Source organism: Drosophila pseudoobscura, chromosome 3 (genome assembly GCF_009870125.1).
Source record: "Drosophila pseudoobscura strain MV-25-SWS-2005 chromosome 3, UCI_Dpse_MV25, whole genome shotgun sequence".
NCBI lineage: Eukaryota > Metazoa > Arthropoda > Insecta > Diptera > Drosophilidae > Drosophila > Drosophila pseudoobscura.
In genome coordinates, this window is record NC_046680.1 from 16,068,870 (window position 1) to 16,083,622 (window position 14,753).

At 48.9% G+C, this 14,753-nt stretch overlaps 1 protein-coding gene across 2 annotated transcripts; it reads right to left on the reverse strand.

The window, feature by feature from the left end:
* Positions 1-12: 12 nt before the first annotated feature.
* On the reverse strand, positions 13-14,718 carry Vps13 (vacuolar protein sorting 13C). 2 transcript variants are annotated; one of them, XM_001361354.4, is made up of 29 exons: positions 14,595-14,718; positions 14,012-14,270; positions 11,990-12,076; positions 11,734-11,931; positions 11,088-11,666; positions 10,882-11,018; positions 10,590-10,818; positions 8,989-10,510; positions 8,275-8,923; positions 8,057-8,212; positions 7,647-7,989; positions 7,426-7,571; positions 7,106-7,364; positions 6,759-7,031; positions 6,491-6,697; positions 6,321-6,427; positions 5,332-5,928; positions 4,708-5,271; positions 4,482-4,640; positions 3,826-4,419; positions 3,637-3,764; positions 2,735-3,577; positions 2,301-2,673; positions 1,408-2,229; positions 1,250-1,350; positions 1,052-1,190; positions 691-974; positions 489-627; positions 13-419 (listed from the first exon to the last, which is right to left on the reverse strand). In XM_001361354.4, exons 2-29 carry the CDS (start codon positions 14,109-14,111, stop codon positions 168-170), a joined length of 9,987 nt encoding a protein of 3,328 aa, XP_001361391.4. In that variant the 5' UTR covers positions 14,112-14,270; positions 14,595-14,718; the 3' UTR covers positions 13-167. The 2 variants fall into 2 exon arrangements, with proteins under 2 accessions (XP_001361391.4, XP_033235102.1); XM_033379211.1 differs by having other exon boundaries at positions 14,484-14,689.
* Between the last annotated feature and the right edge of the window lie 35 nt (positions 14,719-14,753).

Below are 14,753 nucleotides of genomic sequence, written 5' to 3' on the forward strand. Positions count from 1 at the left end.
CATTATTGTATGTGGATTGAAGTGTGGATTTACTTGCATTTATTCAAACCAGTTGCAGAGACGCAGGCAGAGGCAGAAGGTGGATCAAGGCAGTAGCTCAGTAGCTGCCACTGGAGCCGCCTTGAGGATGTGCTGGATTATAATACAGTTAGCAGATAAATTCAGATTTAGTTATTTTTTTGATCAGGATAATAGGATGTGGCTGTGACGTTGGAAATGCTGTCGCCTAAATGAGATTCGATAATTTCCTTGAGGGCGCGGCGCTTGCGGTCATCTGCCAGCAGCACCAGCCTGCGGGGCGATTCCTTGGAGCTGAAAAATCCCAGCACTTTCTTGCTCTCCACTTTGACAGTGATTTGTACACCGAGCGTCGTAGCATCTACGGAGTTAATGTCATTCCATAGGTACGACCAGAGCGACTGAAATTAAGACGAGACTCATTAATGCATGCTCAATAGGTTCTGAATGGGGGCAAAAGTCCAACGTACCGTCCAGATGCCGAACATCTCGTTTCGCTGGATATACACCAGGCGGTAGTTGGTGACCAGAAGATACTCGGCCTTCTGGATAATCTCTTCGCAATGCACGAAGCTGTCGGTGCTAGCATACTTTCCCTTGTCGAGTTCCCTGGGATGAGAGCAATCAATTAGTCAAATCAGGCCATCTAATCTGCCTACGCGCGCCTCTTACTTCAGCATTTTGTTGCCCATGGCCTCGCTGTAGCAATAGGGTCTCAGCACATGATCATTGTGCTGAAAGCGAGTGGGACGCAGCCGCTTGACGTCCTCGTTAGCCTCTGTAGCGCGTTTAACCGCCTCAAAGCTGCCACTGGCAAAGTCGACCACACCAGCGGTGGGGCGGGCGACCAGACCAATAGCTCCCTTGCCCAATCCTTTGAAGAAACCCTCAACTCCGTGGTCGCGAGCTCCACTCACAGGTTTAGTTACAACACCGGTCACCCCGTCCACAAAGCCCTAGGTGAAGGTGAAAAAGTTGAAATAACATTCAAAAATATTCAATGCCTCAGAATGTTCAATGTTTAGAAGCGTACCATCACCAAGCCCTTGCTGCTTCGCGCTAATCCCTCGTGGAAATTCTTCGGCTTGTTGTTCATGCCCTGACGCCGTTTCTTTTGATAGTCCTCGTCGAAGGTAAGTGCTGCCAGCCCCTTGCCCATGGCGCCAGTAATCCTAATAGATGGTAATATTACGCTCGATAGGAAAATCCATTAACAAAATGCTCAACTCACTTGGACATGGCACCAGCTGCCCCGCCTACAGTGTGGCCGAAGAGGGACTTAACGCCGAGGACGAGACCCTCAGCGAATTCACCAGGCCCTTGTATAGCCCCCTAAAAATGGAAAATATTTTAATTTTATATGTAGAAAAAAGACTATGGTAGGTGTACCTGGAATGGCTCATAGAACAAGTCCTCTACTCCCTTTTTAAGTCCTACCACCAAGCCATATGGATTGCCAAGGACATCCAGGCCGAGGACGAGGACGTAAAGCTGCTTCAGTGCCTGGCCCGTGTAGTGCGAGGTAATCTCGTTGATTAGTTGCTGCTGCGTGAAGAACTGATATTCGCGCTCGAAGAAAGCCAGCCGGAAAACGACATCGTTCACATCGGTTAGGGTCACGCCTACGCCTTGCACTATGGTGCCCAGGAAGCCTGGCAGTGCAGTGGTGTCCGATCCGGCCATCGAGAAACTGACGTGTATCTTGAGTGGCCCCAAGTGGAGACTGTCGTAGAAGTTTTTCTGCTCCTGCTGCGAGTGAAGTTCGAAGAAGGCGGACAAGGGCTGCTCAATGGAGTCGACGTCTTGGCGGAACTGCTTGGCCGCCACCTCATCGGAAACCTCCTTAGCAAACATCTCAGCAATGGCCGTGAGGAACAGTATGTCCACCTTGAAGTGGAACTCCTGAATCAGTATCTTGGCGTACTTAAACTGCTTGACCGTCGAGTTGGGCATGACGCGCTGCACCATGCTGCACTCAATAAACGGCTTCAGAGTCGTGGTGCTGGCCACGCTCTTGGGCGGCGGTATCGGGGCTAGCACGACTGGGAATATGGGGTCGATGAACTGGTTGTCCACCTGGACACGATTGATTTTGATATGCAGCTGATTCTGGAATGGTGATGACTTGTTCGAGACCCAAATGGCCGGGTAGAAGCTGCGTCTCAGCTGTCGATCAACGGCCTTCTTTAGCACCATTCCGTCGAAATCGATCTGAAAAATGAATGCAAATAAAGGTGTATAGAGCGGTCCGTAGAATGTAGTCAGTGCGTAGTGAATATTACCGGAAATTTATTGTCTAGCTTGTAGTTCTGGACATCGTTAACGCTTTTGTGTACCAGATACCGCTGGTACTCGGCCTCCAGAAGGTCGGTGTCGTGAATAGTCATTTCCTTAAAACGCTTCTTACCCTCCTTCTTGGACTCCCAAATGATGCCAGAGCTGGTGACACCCAGGTACAGTATATCTAGGCCTGTCTGATTGTTTATCACAGACAGACCGATGCCATGGATGCGCAGATCGATGCTCTGCGTAATCGTCTGCAGGGAGGCGGTGGTTTCTGTACGTTTGGCTATCGACTCGACTTCAGTGAACAGCAACACACGCTGCAAACCGTCCAGGAAGGAGACCCAGAAGGCCTTGGTGCCGTCTTGCATGCTGTCGAGTGGAATTTCCATTAGCGGAAACTAAAGAAACTTGGATACGATGTGATACTTACACAACCTCACCAATGTCGTCACGTCGCAAGTCGGTTTCCTGTTTGTTTTTGCCAAATACAAGAATCTTGGGACCCGTCGGATCACTCCACGCGAACATAATATTATTTTTGGCATACAGAATTTTACCATCTTTGGTGTTCTTCTCCTGGTAGCAGATTTCCTTTCTGGTGTGATTGATGAGCAGACCCGGTGCATCGCATTTCTGATACTCTGTGAATGTTATGTATACGCCGCCCTCCGTTGTCTGCACGTCCACGTTGATGCCTCCATGTCTGCTGTTCTCCAGCTTCAGCAGGGTACAGATTACCTCGGTGTAGTCGAAGGCAGGCGTCACCTTCTCTTCCACCCGAACCACGAGATTGTGCTTGTGGTCGTTTTTCGGCCACAAAGGCTCAAACTGATTAGGTTGAAGGGCCATCCATGGATCGCCCGGACGACTCTGCTCCTGGAGCTCGATTTTGTAGGGGCATCTGTTGCAGACTATATAGAATGGTATGAAGGTGATCTGCTTGGTCAACGAGTCCTGGGTCAAGTGATTGTGAACGCCGATGTGATATTTTCGATCGTTGGCATGGCAGGTGACTTCGCCCACCGAACCGGCCACGTCAAGGGGAATCTTCTCGCTCCAATCCCCATTGTCGCAGCGAATCGAAGCTTTCTTCTTGTCGAAAAACATCGTATCACGAAAGGTAAGGAGTATAGGTCCACTGTACTCCGGTGGATGGTATAACACCTCCACCGATGTGGCCTCTGTTTTATAGGTTAGCATCTCCCCCGTTTTGTTGATCATCCAGAAGGGGCTGAACAACGTGAGCATCATGCTGCCGTGTCGATCCTCTGGTCTGCGGGGGCGGAAATCAGAAAATCGGACAGAAATGGCAACTGATTTCAATTCGCTTACCGCACATTGAGCTCCATATTCACTTTCATCTCAGAGTCGTACGATGAAAACGTCCACGTGCAGAGTTCGCCGCTGCACTCGGAAATTTCGGTGGCACAGGACCAGTCCTTCTCTAGGTATTGCAGCAGCTAGGAAGACAGAGGCTCAGCAAATAACTCTTGGAGATAGTCTGAATGCAGATATACTTACTCGAACAACCAGAAAGCTTTTGCCGTCCTTTCCCTTTTCCGACAGGCGGACAGTAGGCAAATGCAGCACGTCGCCCGGCCTCACTTGCTTCTCGCCGTAGTCCAGGAAGTCCTCTCTGATGTTCTTTATAGCCAAATCGGGTGAGCTGCGGGCGACCTCGAGCGAGTCCCTTCGCACAGAGCACCCAGCCACCGAAACCATTATGTTGATGGGGAGGGCATTGCGTAGGTACAGAGGCGGGCGCAGGTGGATGGTGTAGAAGGCGCTCAATAGCTTGAATTTGTTGGTATTCTCGTGATAGACCTCACTCTTTGTCCTCGTAGCGTTTATGTACAGCGGTTCAAATGTGGAGATGGGGTCGCACTGCAGCTGATGCGAGTAGTTGAGGTCCGAGGGACTGGCGCTCCAAGAAATACCCTGCACCGAGGTCTTGTAGCCCGGAAAGGAGAAGAACAAATCCTTGGAGTCCGCATAAATGGCGTGTAGGGGCACATTGAACACTTTCCCTGGACCAGCACTGCCCACAAAAATATCACTTTTGTCCGTCGCCTTGCGCCGATACACGCTGATGGTGGTAGTAAAGTGGTTAAAGACCTGCAAGGATTGACCAATTATCAGCTGAAACTCGCACAAAATAATGGCTTTGCTTAGCGTACGCTGACGACACCATGAATGTTCACTGTGGTGGTGCCATAGTCCTGCTTCACTTCGGAAATGATGCCCCAGGGATCATGGGATATGCCCCGCATTAGGGGGAAGTATCTTGTATCGGACTTTGACACGGGCACCACGACTCCTTTCTCGATGGAACCAATCTAAAACAACAGACATATAAAGATCATTAGGGGCTTTTGCTATCAGGCTATACGAGTGCCATCCTACCGTCAAATAGAGATTGTAGTCCTCAGCCTGCTCATCGGTTAATGTGCTCAGGTCCTTGGTCTGCAGATAGGCTCGTCCACCGGCTGAAATGGTGCAAATTTGTATGTCATTGGGATCCACCTCGGCGGATAGTTCGCTGGAGGACATTAGCAATGAACTGTTGACAGAATGACCGCCTCCGCGATGCACCTCGTGCAGGGTGAAGATGCCGCTGCGCAGATTGAGGGTGAGGTCAAAGCCTGTGTCGTTTTCCACAACATAGGGCGCGACTATATCCGGTTTGGCGAGACCCTTCTGGTCGATGGCCTGCGAGAAGGCCTCGCTCAGTTCGCCGAGCAGGGACAAGCTCGTTTTGCTGAATGTTATCTCCAGATTCTCCTCCGAATGGATGACCATGTTGATGGTTTGCTGCTCCAACGCATCGTTCGTCTCGCTCTGCACCTTCTCCGTGGCCAAGTCAAACTTCAGCTCCCAGGGCGTGTACTCGCTGACTCCGTTGCGACCCACCACCTCGTTTAGCTCAATAATTGGCTCCCACTCGGCGAGGCACTGATTGTAGTAGTTCTGCAATAAAATTTCAGTAATAAAATTGAAGCTTCCAAGCGATATGATGCACCTGCTTACCATGTTGAGGGTCAGCGATCCATGTGCGCTCAGGTTACGGCTCCAATTGTTAAAGACGGCTGTGATGCGTGTATCCAGCGATATGAGGGGCTTGGTGTAGTATCCCACGCCCGACTCAATTACAACCGTGATGCTGGGCAGCTCAATGACGCATTTCTCCGTCTTCTGCTTCGCGGATTCTCTCAGTTCGTTGTTAATAAACTGCAGGGCATCGAGGCCCTCATCCACCCTGGTGAACCAATAGAATCTGTTGCGGAAATTGTGAGGATACCAGAGCTGTGTGTAGTCCTTCGTTTCGTTTTCCACGATTGCCTTTACAGCAGTACCGCTGGCTATGCTCATTATCGCCTTATTCAGCAGCTCGATCGTGGCAGGGGACACGTTGATTATGATATCGCTTAGCTTGAGACTAATATGCAGACCCTGCTCTTCGGGCGTGGAGCCCTGCAGGCTGATCACGCACGGGTGCAAAATGTAGTGGCGCGTCTGCTCCCGCCGCTCCGGCAGAAAGGCGCTCATGTAAATCTTGAGTGCATCGATTTGTCCATTAATGATCTGTTTGTCACCTATGGCGCGATAATTTAGATGAGCTTGAGCCTGAAAGGGACAAAAAAAAGACTTGCTACATTTCTTATGGAAAGGAATAATAAACGATTCCTTCCAGATCGGGGGGCAGCATGAAGATTCAATAGATAGGGTGAATAGTTTAAGCAGGGATCCACGCAGAGTTTTCAGAGGAATTGCAGTTCTTTTTGTACCTGGTCGGTGAAATATTCCGACGTGATTTTGGAGTCCATTGCAATCAGAATCGCTTCTGCACATCGAGACGAACGGTTATTTCTAAAAGTTTTGTACCGATCTGGCCAAACTTCGGAACTAAGGATGCCCGGCCCTACCTAGGTCTCGGTAAACACAATAACTGAGCTTTCAGCGCTATCCTCTAGAATTCTAGTAAGTTACGACAAGGGAAGTTCTTTTTTTTTACTTACATTGAAGATGATGGCATTTGTGTTCAGATCGTCCAGGCTTTCCACGAGGATTATATCCGGCTCATCCACATGCAGTATAAGATTTATCTTCTTGTTGTGCCCCACAACTAAAGCGAAGATGTACCGATTATTGTCGGATATCGGACGTTGAACCCCATTCGAATACATACCCACTGACTCCGGGTCAATAAACTCGCTAGCTGCAAAAACGGCTGTATCCCGGAAAGAGCTTTGCGCATGGTGAGCCGTCTCCGAAATGGGCTCCACTTCCAACGACTGTCGCGGCGTGCTGTCTGGCGGCAGGGTCAGGAACGTCGTCAGCTTGAGTAGGAAGTCTATGCAGACGATCAAGTCGAAGCCTCGAACACGAACTTCGGCTGCAAAAGCAAATCAATCTGTTATCTTTCTGCTCGACTTTTGTTCGGGGATGACAATTACCAAAAGTATCGTTCTCCTTGACTATGGCCGTGACATCAACCATAAAATTGCGCTCGTTGTAGCAGGCGTCGATGATCTCGTCCGTCTGCAGCTTGGCCTCTACCCAGTCCTTGCGGCTCAAGTATTGCCTTATCTGGCTGTTAGTTTTTGTGCGCGTGTCATCCAGTTGAATGTTGCAGAGGACCAGGGAAGTGCTCAGGGTGTTGTTGACCAGCTTTGTGCCCTTAACAGATAGGAAATATATGCCAAACCGCGCCAGTCCTTCATCTTCGTCTAAAAGTGGGAATTTTCTCAGTTAGGTCTTACTGATCATACCGATCGTACTCCACTCTACCTCTCCCACTTACCCTCCATCAGATTTATTATCACTCCATCAAACTGAAAGTTAAACTTGAGCACCTCGTAGATCTTCTCGTTCTTTAGCAATGGCGTGACTTGGAAGGAATGCTTGAGAGTGCCGCGACCTTCAGTAAGTACACTTGCCCGCGCTGGCGATGGTTGAGTGGGCGGTGGGTCGTCCCGTGGCGGGAACTCTTGCACGCCCTCGTTGAGGTTGCGGTTCAAGATCGACATGACCAGAGCGTAGTCGTCAGAGAAAAGTGTGAGCTACATTAATTGATGATATACGAATATATCAATACAAAAATATCTTATCTGAATACTCTACCTCGATGGACTTCAGGCGACCGGACAGATTAAGCTCGGGTAGCTCCTTATGCCAGGCGCTCGACAGATTGCGAGTGACCAGCATGGTGAAGCTCATGGGATTCATCATATTAAATTTCGACTTGAAGCCAACGGCAGCATCCACGTCTAAGGCGAAACGAAACAGTTAATTGCCAGAAGAAGCAATAGTTGGAATTGCTTGAACGTCTATTCAAAACTCACCATCTACCACGGTCTCGTTGCCAGTCAATATGATAACCTTGGATAGCTTGACATTTCTCAGCCGCAGCTTGATCTCATCAATGACGGCCCGCTCGGTTGTGTCGGCCACTGGGACAGTCACAGTGTTGTTCGTTAGCTCCAGCATGCCCAGATCGAGGGACAGTGCATCCCTGCTCCTGGAGTCGATGGGTATGATAATGATGGGTGCCTTTATCCGCACATTTAGCTTCATGCGCGTCGCCGTTTCGTAGGCATCCATCGCCTTCTGACGGGCGGACTCCGCTGCCGCAGCGCTGGCTTCGGATAACGCCCGCTGAGCGGCTTGAAAATTGTTGAGGAAGTTCTGCAAATGAAATAAAGCCATTAAAGCAAACAAGCCTCCAGTCCACAAATAATCGATAAGAACTTACCAGGATGCCAGCGACAAACCAATTCAAGAAGATAATCTTTATGCAGCCAATGTCAACGGTGATCTTCATGTCATCAGAATTGTAATCCACTGTTTCGGGCTTGTTGTAGAGCACCACCTGGCAGTTGAACGCATCCTGGCCCACAATGCTCAATATCTGTGTGTGGAAAATAAAGAAAATAAGTTCTCAGGTTTCCGGCAGCTGTCAGGGCCACTTACATTCTCGTGAATCGTTTGGGGGTTTAGGTCAATGACCTGAATATCCTTGAGACCGAGGTTCAGCTCCGTGTACGAGCTCTTCATGGTCAGACTTGCAACGAATTTCTTCACATTCATCTCCGCCAGCGGGCGGCTTCTCGAGGTTAGCATCAACCCCACTTGATTGACGTTGGCGATCAAGCGCAGCTTCACGCTCTCCACACGCCGCTGGGATGCCATCATCCGTCTCATTTTGGTTTGCTTGGGGACCATGATTTGTTCAGTGTCCTCAAGGATGACATTGAGCTTTTGCTTGAGACCATCGCCGGCACCAGCGAGGGCATAGCGATCGCGCGGCTTGTCGGTCTGCAGCAAATCGTCCAGATTTTTCTGGAAGTCCGTCACTAGCTCCAGAACTCGCAGCAGACACTCCTGATGCAGCACAATCTGAAGCATCTCGAAGTTGGCGACGATCAGCTGCTCCGTGGAGTTGTATTTGGTGTTAAACTCTGGCGATGTCTTGTCAGCCATCGTATACGAGACGGTGAACAGGTAGTTCACGCTCTGGCCCAGATTCTCGCCCTGGTTGTATCCGGGCGTGTCAATTATGTCCAGAACCTCCTGGTTGTTCTCCTGACAGTCGAACTGTTTGATCTTTACACCCCCCAGCCTGAATTTTAGAGTGGATAATAGGGATGAGGCATTTCTTGCACGAATCTACGAGAATCTACTCACTTGACTGTGGCAACTGTCTCGTAGGTTCGCTGAGCCAATGTTGCTTCAAGCTGGTGCACCTGTACGGACAGAATCTGGGGTGAACGCCTTGCAAAGGCCGCCTCCAGGCTTGGCTCCTCCACCGTTGTTTTCGGTTGCGGTGCATCCATAGGGGACGGCATTGCAGTTCCTTCCGGAGTCAGAAACTCAATGGTGACATCCGAATCGTTCTCGCACAGCCTGTTTGACTGGTACAGGCCGAAAGAGATCTCCTTCAGTGAGAAGTTCACTTCCAAATTGGTGTACTGTATGATCTCCTCCACGGCCGAGGTTGCGGTGTTCCCCCCATTACTGCCGCCGAACTTGATCACGTCCTTGTTAAGGAAACTGGAGAGCGAGCTGCGGGAGCGCGTCATTATAAGCTGCGCCGCTGGCTCGGACGCTTCTGGTAGGGGTATGCTCGTGGCCACTGAGATAGCATCAATCACCCGATCCTCGGAGATGTTCACTTGGACGGTCGGAATCTCAATGTCCACCTTCATCTTGGGCATTCGTGGGTCATTGTCCACCACGCAGAGGGCGGCAGTGATCATCAGGGAGGCGGGTTGGAGCACATGCATATCCGTGGAGACGGCAGCCTTGAGGACATGATCCCACGGCTCGCCAGGGCGCGCCACCAGTAGCTGAATGTCGTCCACCTTAATGATGTATCTGTCGTAAGCGTTCTCCATGACGCTCTTGAGAATCTCGCCTCGCTCCTCGCTGGAGGCAAACACACTAGTCGACGCACGGCGCCGGGTGTTGGTCGTCAAGTGCACCTGTCCCATGCTGATGACCACAAGGGAGGACTGGTCCGCAGCATATACCCCTTTGTGGGGCACCACCAGAACGTTGGGCATCAGCAGGATGTCCGCATCAAGAACGGACTTCATTTCAATCATATACTGCATGCCCGTGGCAGAGCGCTCCTTGATGCTGTTCAGCTGCAGGCTGGCAGCGTTCTCGAACCTTGAGAGTGTCATATCCTTAGGCGGCTGGAACACACTTATGAGGTTCAGGATTGTTTCTGCATCGTATATGATTTGTAGAGGACGCGCCACGATCTTCACTCTCTGATCGCAGAGTCCGTCCAATGGATTCGTCTCGAAGAATATGTCTAGCAGATTAAATTCGTCGGTTATCTTCGACTCCACGAGCATGGGAGTACGGCCGTCGCGAACGAGGCCCAACACCTTGAGTTCCTTCATGCCAGCGGTGATGGTGATGGCGTCAGCAGCTGGTCGCTGGCTCACCGAGGCCGTGGCCATGGAAAACTTGAGCAGCACCAGCGACGGCAGATCTTGGTAGTCGTACGAAATTCTATTGTCGGTGGCCGCGCCCTTGTCCTGGTACAGACCCACCTCCAAGGCAATCAGCTTAAAGTTCATTCTGATCGCTTCATAATATACGGGCACATCCTGAGGCTTCGCGTTTTCCTCGTAACCAATCGCCTTGTACATCTTGGCCTTCTCCTCCGGCGTCATGGCAGCCTCGAATTTTTGTACTGCAAATGAAAATTCTAGATTGTAGACATGTGCCCATGGACACACACATGAAAGAAAGTATTAAGCATTGTTTCTTGCCAAAATTCTGATCTTGGCCCTCGTTCTCCTTCTTGGCTCCGCCGCCCCACCAGCCACTCAGCCAGCCTGTCTTCGGCACAGGCGCTGCGTCCCTCAGCTTCTCTATCTCGATGTTGACACGCTGTCGGATCAGTAGCAGATTGAAAGCATCCAGTTCCTGTTCCAGCAGACTACAAGTCTCTATAAGGGTGGCTGGGGGCTTTTTGCTCAGCTCTCGTTCCTTGTATTTCTGCAGTGGACACAGGGATAAGTCAGCAAAGAGTGAACAGATAATATTTCATTGAAGACCCACCTGTGCATAAGTATTGCAGCGGTCCCGATGCTGCTTGATGTGTGCCCAGGTCCAGCAGCGTCGCGGTCTCCGCACTTGCACTTCAAGTATGGAGGTGGCTGCAAACTGCCACCACTCCTTGGCATGGCCCTTGATAGCTACGATGGAGAGAAGGAAAACGCATAAGGTGCTGTATCATTCAGAATGGGGGACTGGGGATTTCTTACACAGATTGTACGGTCGATACTTGCGGTAGGGAATGCCCAACTGCATGCGGTTCATGGCATCGCCCAGCTTGATAATATTGTCGAACTGGTTGTTGGTTAGACCCACATTCAGAGTTTCCATTTCCAAGCAGAGATCTATTTTGGGTATCTGGAAGGCCGGGCTATCGAGCTCGGGATTCATGTTGAGCTTCAGCTTAGCATTGCACGAGATGGGCCCCAGCACGTAGTTGTAGTGCAAGGGCTTGAAGTCCTTGCGGGCAATGCTCGTCTGGAAGAGTTCCGTGAGCGATGTCGCCTCCTTGGCAAAGAGACGAGCGGAGCAGTTCATGTAGGCAGACAGGCAGGAGAGATTCGCTATCTTGAACACCTGGGAGGCCTGCTCCGTCATGTAGGTATTGTCCCAGTTGCTGTCCGTGGTGAAGAGTTCGAGACTGTGTAGCGATACGCCAAAGGAGAACGGACTGCCGGTCGTTGTGCTGTCCTCGTATCGCAAATGCACATTGCTTATCGTCACCTGCAGATTGTTCACAATCTGCGCCGTTAGTTTCTCGGCAAATCCAGCATCGGGCTTGGCTGTATCTGAAAAGAGAGGAGGCCAGATGAAGCGTTCGCATTTACGTTCTGTCTAATTTTTATTCAGCCTCACTTTTCTCAATCTCCTTTTTGCGGGCCGCCTCGAGGGCATCTAGCGCCGCCATCTTGGCATCCAGTTCATACTTGGCCTCCTTCTCCGCATTGTACTGGACATTGTTATTGGGCGAGACCAGGACATAGAGATCTTCAATGTTCACGATCACGGGCTGGCTGTACAGATTCTTCCATGGTATCTTCAGCACCAGTTTACCTAACAGGAGACTCATTTCAGTGCCCATTTTCTTCGCTTACATGTCTCTCACACTCACCCAAATATCCGTAGACAATCTGCACCGGCAGGTCCAAATCTTCCAGGGCACTCTCGCGTATCTTTAGGTTTTGCAAAACCACATCGCCTGATAAAAAACAAAAACAAAGAGTGGGTAAAGAGCCATGTAATTTCACATATATAATATAATGGGAAATAAATGCGATTCCATTTGCTTCAAATTTGTCCAGTAATTGGTCAACTTTTTGATGTATTGCTACTATCTGCGGGGGCGGAGGTGATGCATGTTAGCAAAAGCGAAGCGGCGATAAACAAATAAGGTTTACACTGCGTGACAGTAGCATATGCCCAGACCGACAAGAAAGTGGCATTGAATAAAGATTTCCGGTTATTGAACTAACTCTTTTGATGTCTTATGCTAGTTATACGCACTGTATGCTGTATCTATAAGGAACCAGCACACCCCAGGCAATATATCAATTCCAATTAAAAGCGTCTGGCTTTTGGGCATGCCGGCTTTTATATTTTAAGTTTCGAGTGTTTTCTTGGAATGCTTGGAATTCCTAATGAGCAGAGGGAGACGTTGAATATTAATTGAATTAAACGCATGTGGGTCAATAGTTTGGCGAGCGAGTATGCAACTGACATCACAGAGCCACTGATAGGAGGCCCCACAAGCGGGTCGTGCTATTTTATCAAGCAAGAGAATTAACCCAAGGAAAGGTTCAAAGACAAGTTTGAAATGCGAGTAAAATACAATAAAACTCACTAAGTTTATCAATTAAACGATTCAATAAGAAAAAGTAACTCAAGAAATTAGGAAAAAAATGTTCTGTTTACTACTCGCATGGCAGGCATGATTGAGGCCAGACGAGATAAGAATTGTTTATTTTACAAATAAAAACAAAATCGGTGCAATTTTTCTGCCCTCTCAGTAAATGATGACAAATAAATGGTGTGCTCGTATTTCCTTTGCATTTTTGTGATGAAATATATAATGTTGATGCTTTAAGAGCTTTGTATTTTCGCAAGAAAATTGATGATACAATAATCTAAAGTCGAAAGGGAATCCCTACAAAAACTAAGCCGGAAAAGACGTCTTATTCTAGTGACGTATTACAAATAACCCCTTACTAGACTGCCTTTGGTCACATAAAACAAAAGCCCACTGTTCTTCTCTTCGGATACATTCTGTTCAAAATAACTTGAGTTTGAAATTAATTCATGACGCTGCACGGGCTAGCATTATGTCATCAAGTTCAAGTTGAACGCACACAAAAAATAAAATAAACCAGGCTTGGCGGTGGCTCCGCCCTGAAATAAACCAGTTTGTTTGGTAGATGTTTATTTATAGACTAGTCCCTTGAACTTGGCATTTTTTGGTGATGTGGACCACAAGGACGGCCCCTCAGAGGCACCCTATATATCACAGTACACGTGCACTTGACTTGAGCATTGTCTGAGGCCAAAGAAACTGTTTCAATGGGCGCAGCATTTGATAAGACCAAGTGTTTGCAGTTTCCAGCCACCCGATATGTGCATGTACATGCATACCTATGTATATAAATATCAAGATTGTACATGTAGGCTAAGTGTAAATAGAAGCCGCAAAAACATTCGCCTGTTGCCGATGCTTGCAACTGGGTGGCCTGGCTGGCCCTACGAATGATACACATGGCGCATCTGCTGGCTCTCTACAGACGCAACAGTTGGCCGCTCCCCACTTCGCAACCCATCCGAATCCGAATCGGAATCATGGGAGTGCCGCTGAGAGCGTGGAACTTATTCTCAGCTGTGCCTCTCGGGCCCATGCCATTGCCTCTCTATTATGTTCGTTCAACGAAGGCTGAATTTGGGTCACTTCGCGTAATCATGAATTACGAAGGATAAGGTCATCGGCGCGGTTGTTGGGGGTCGCAAAAGCAAACAGTGCGTGCAGATAGAGCAATAGCGGGTGATATATAAAATGGATTAAACAAAGGCAAAGGTAGTTGGAATCGTGTTCGTGTGGAGCACAATTGTGTCATACTTTGGGGGGTTCTGAATAAAATTAAGAACTCACCTCCCCAAATGCCTATTTTGAGCTGGTTACGATCCAAGTTCTCGATGTAGTCTCCCAGCACCTTGTTGAGGACATCGGCAACAACTGCCTCGAAGACCATCTTGTACTAGCAGCTGGGCGTGTTGATTTTACTTATTGATTTTTCTTCCTTCCTTTCTTTTGTTTAAACAATTTGTGGGAGAGGCCGCCGCGCTCGTCTAGCGGGTATCTTGCGTTAAACACTTTTGCACTCGCTTTCGTTGTGTGGGTACAGATTTATCTAAAATATACGAAAGCATAACAAAACAGATGGAACGAGGGAAACACATAAACACAATGATGATGATGTCATCGGCATTACCGACCGACCCGACAGAGAACGCAAGTCAAATGTTTTGGCACATATTACAAGACCGCATTGTTTTCAATATCCCACGTTAATTGACGCAAAGTAGTGGTCAACCAACATTGGCTATATTCCAATGTTCCACACCTTCCGAAACCCTCCATCAGCGGCGCACTGTTCCCGTTTATTGCACGTGTGTTTTCTTCGCTTTTAGCCTTAGGTAAACTTAGTTATCTCTATTTACTAAACACTATTTACCAGCATAAAGTGCGGCATTTCAATACGCAATACAAAATTCTTGTCCGTTGCGCTCCCAGCTGTTCGGTTTCGTTGTGTTTTACGTGTACGTGTGTGCTAGAGGTGGAAGAACTTCGATTTTCTCTGTTTCGATGTTTTCTGTGATTGTTTGGACATGAA

Excerpts from the sequence above, each read along its gene's own strand:
- Vps13 (XM_001361354.4), bottom strand. The coding sequence starts at position 14,111 with ATGGTCTTCGAGGCAGTTGTTGCCGATGTCCTCAACAAGGTGCTGGGA. Across the intron at positions 11,019-11,087 it reads GTATCGACCGTACAATCTGT|CTATCAAGGGCCATGCCAAG; the intron begins GTAAGAAATCCC and ends TCTCCATCGTAG. Across the intron at positions 7,990-8,056 it reads GGTTTGTCGCTGGCATCCTG|AACTTCCTCAACAATTTTCA; the intron begins GTAAGTTCTTAT and ends TTTCATTTGCAG.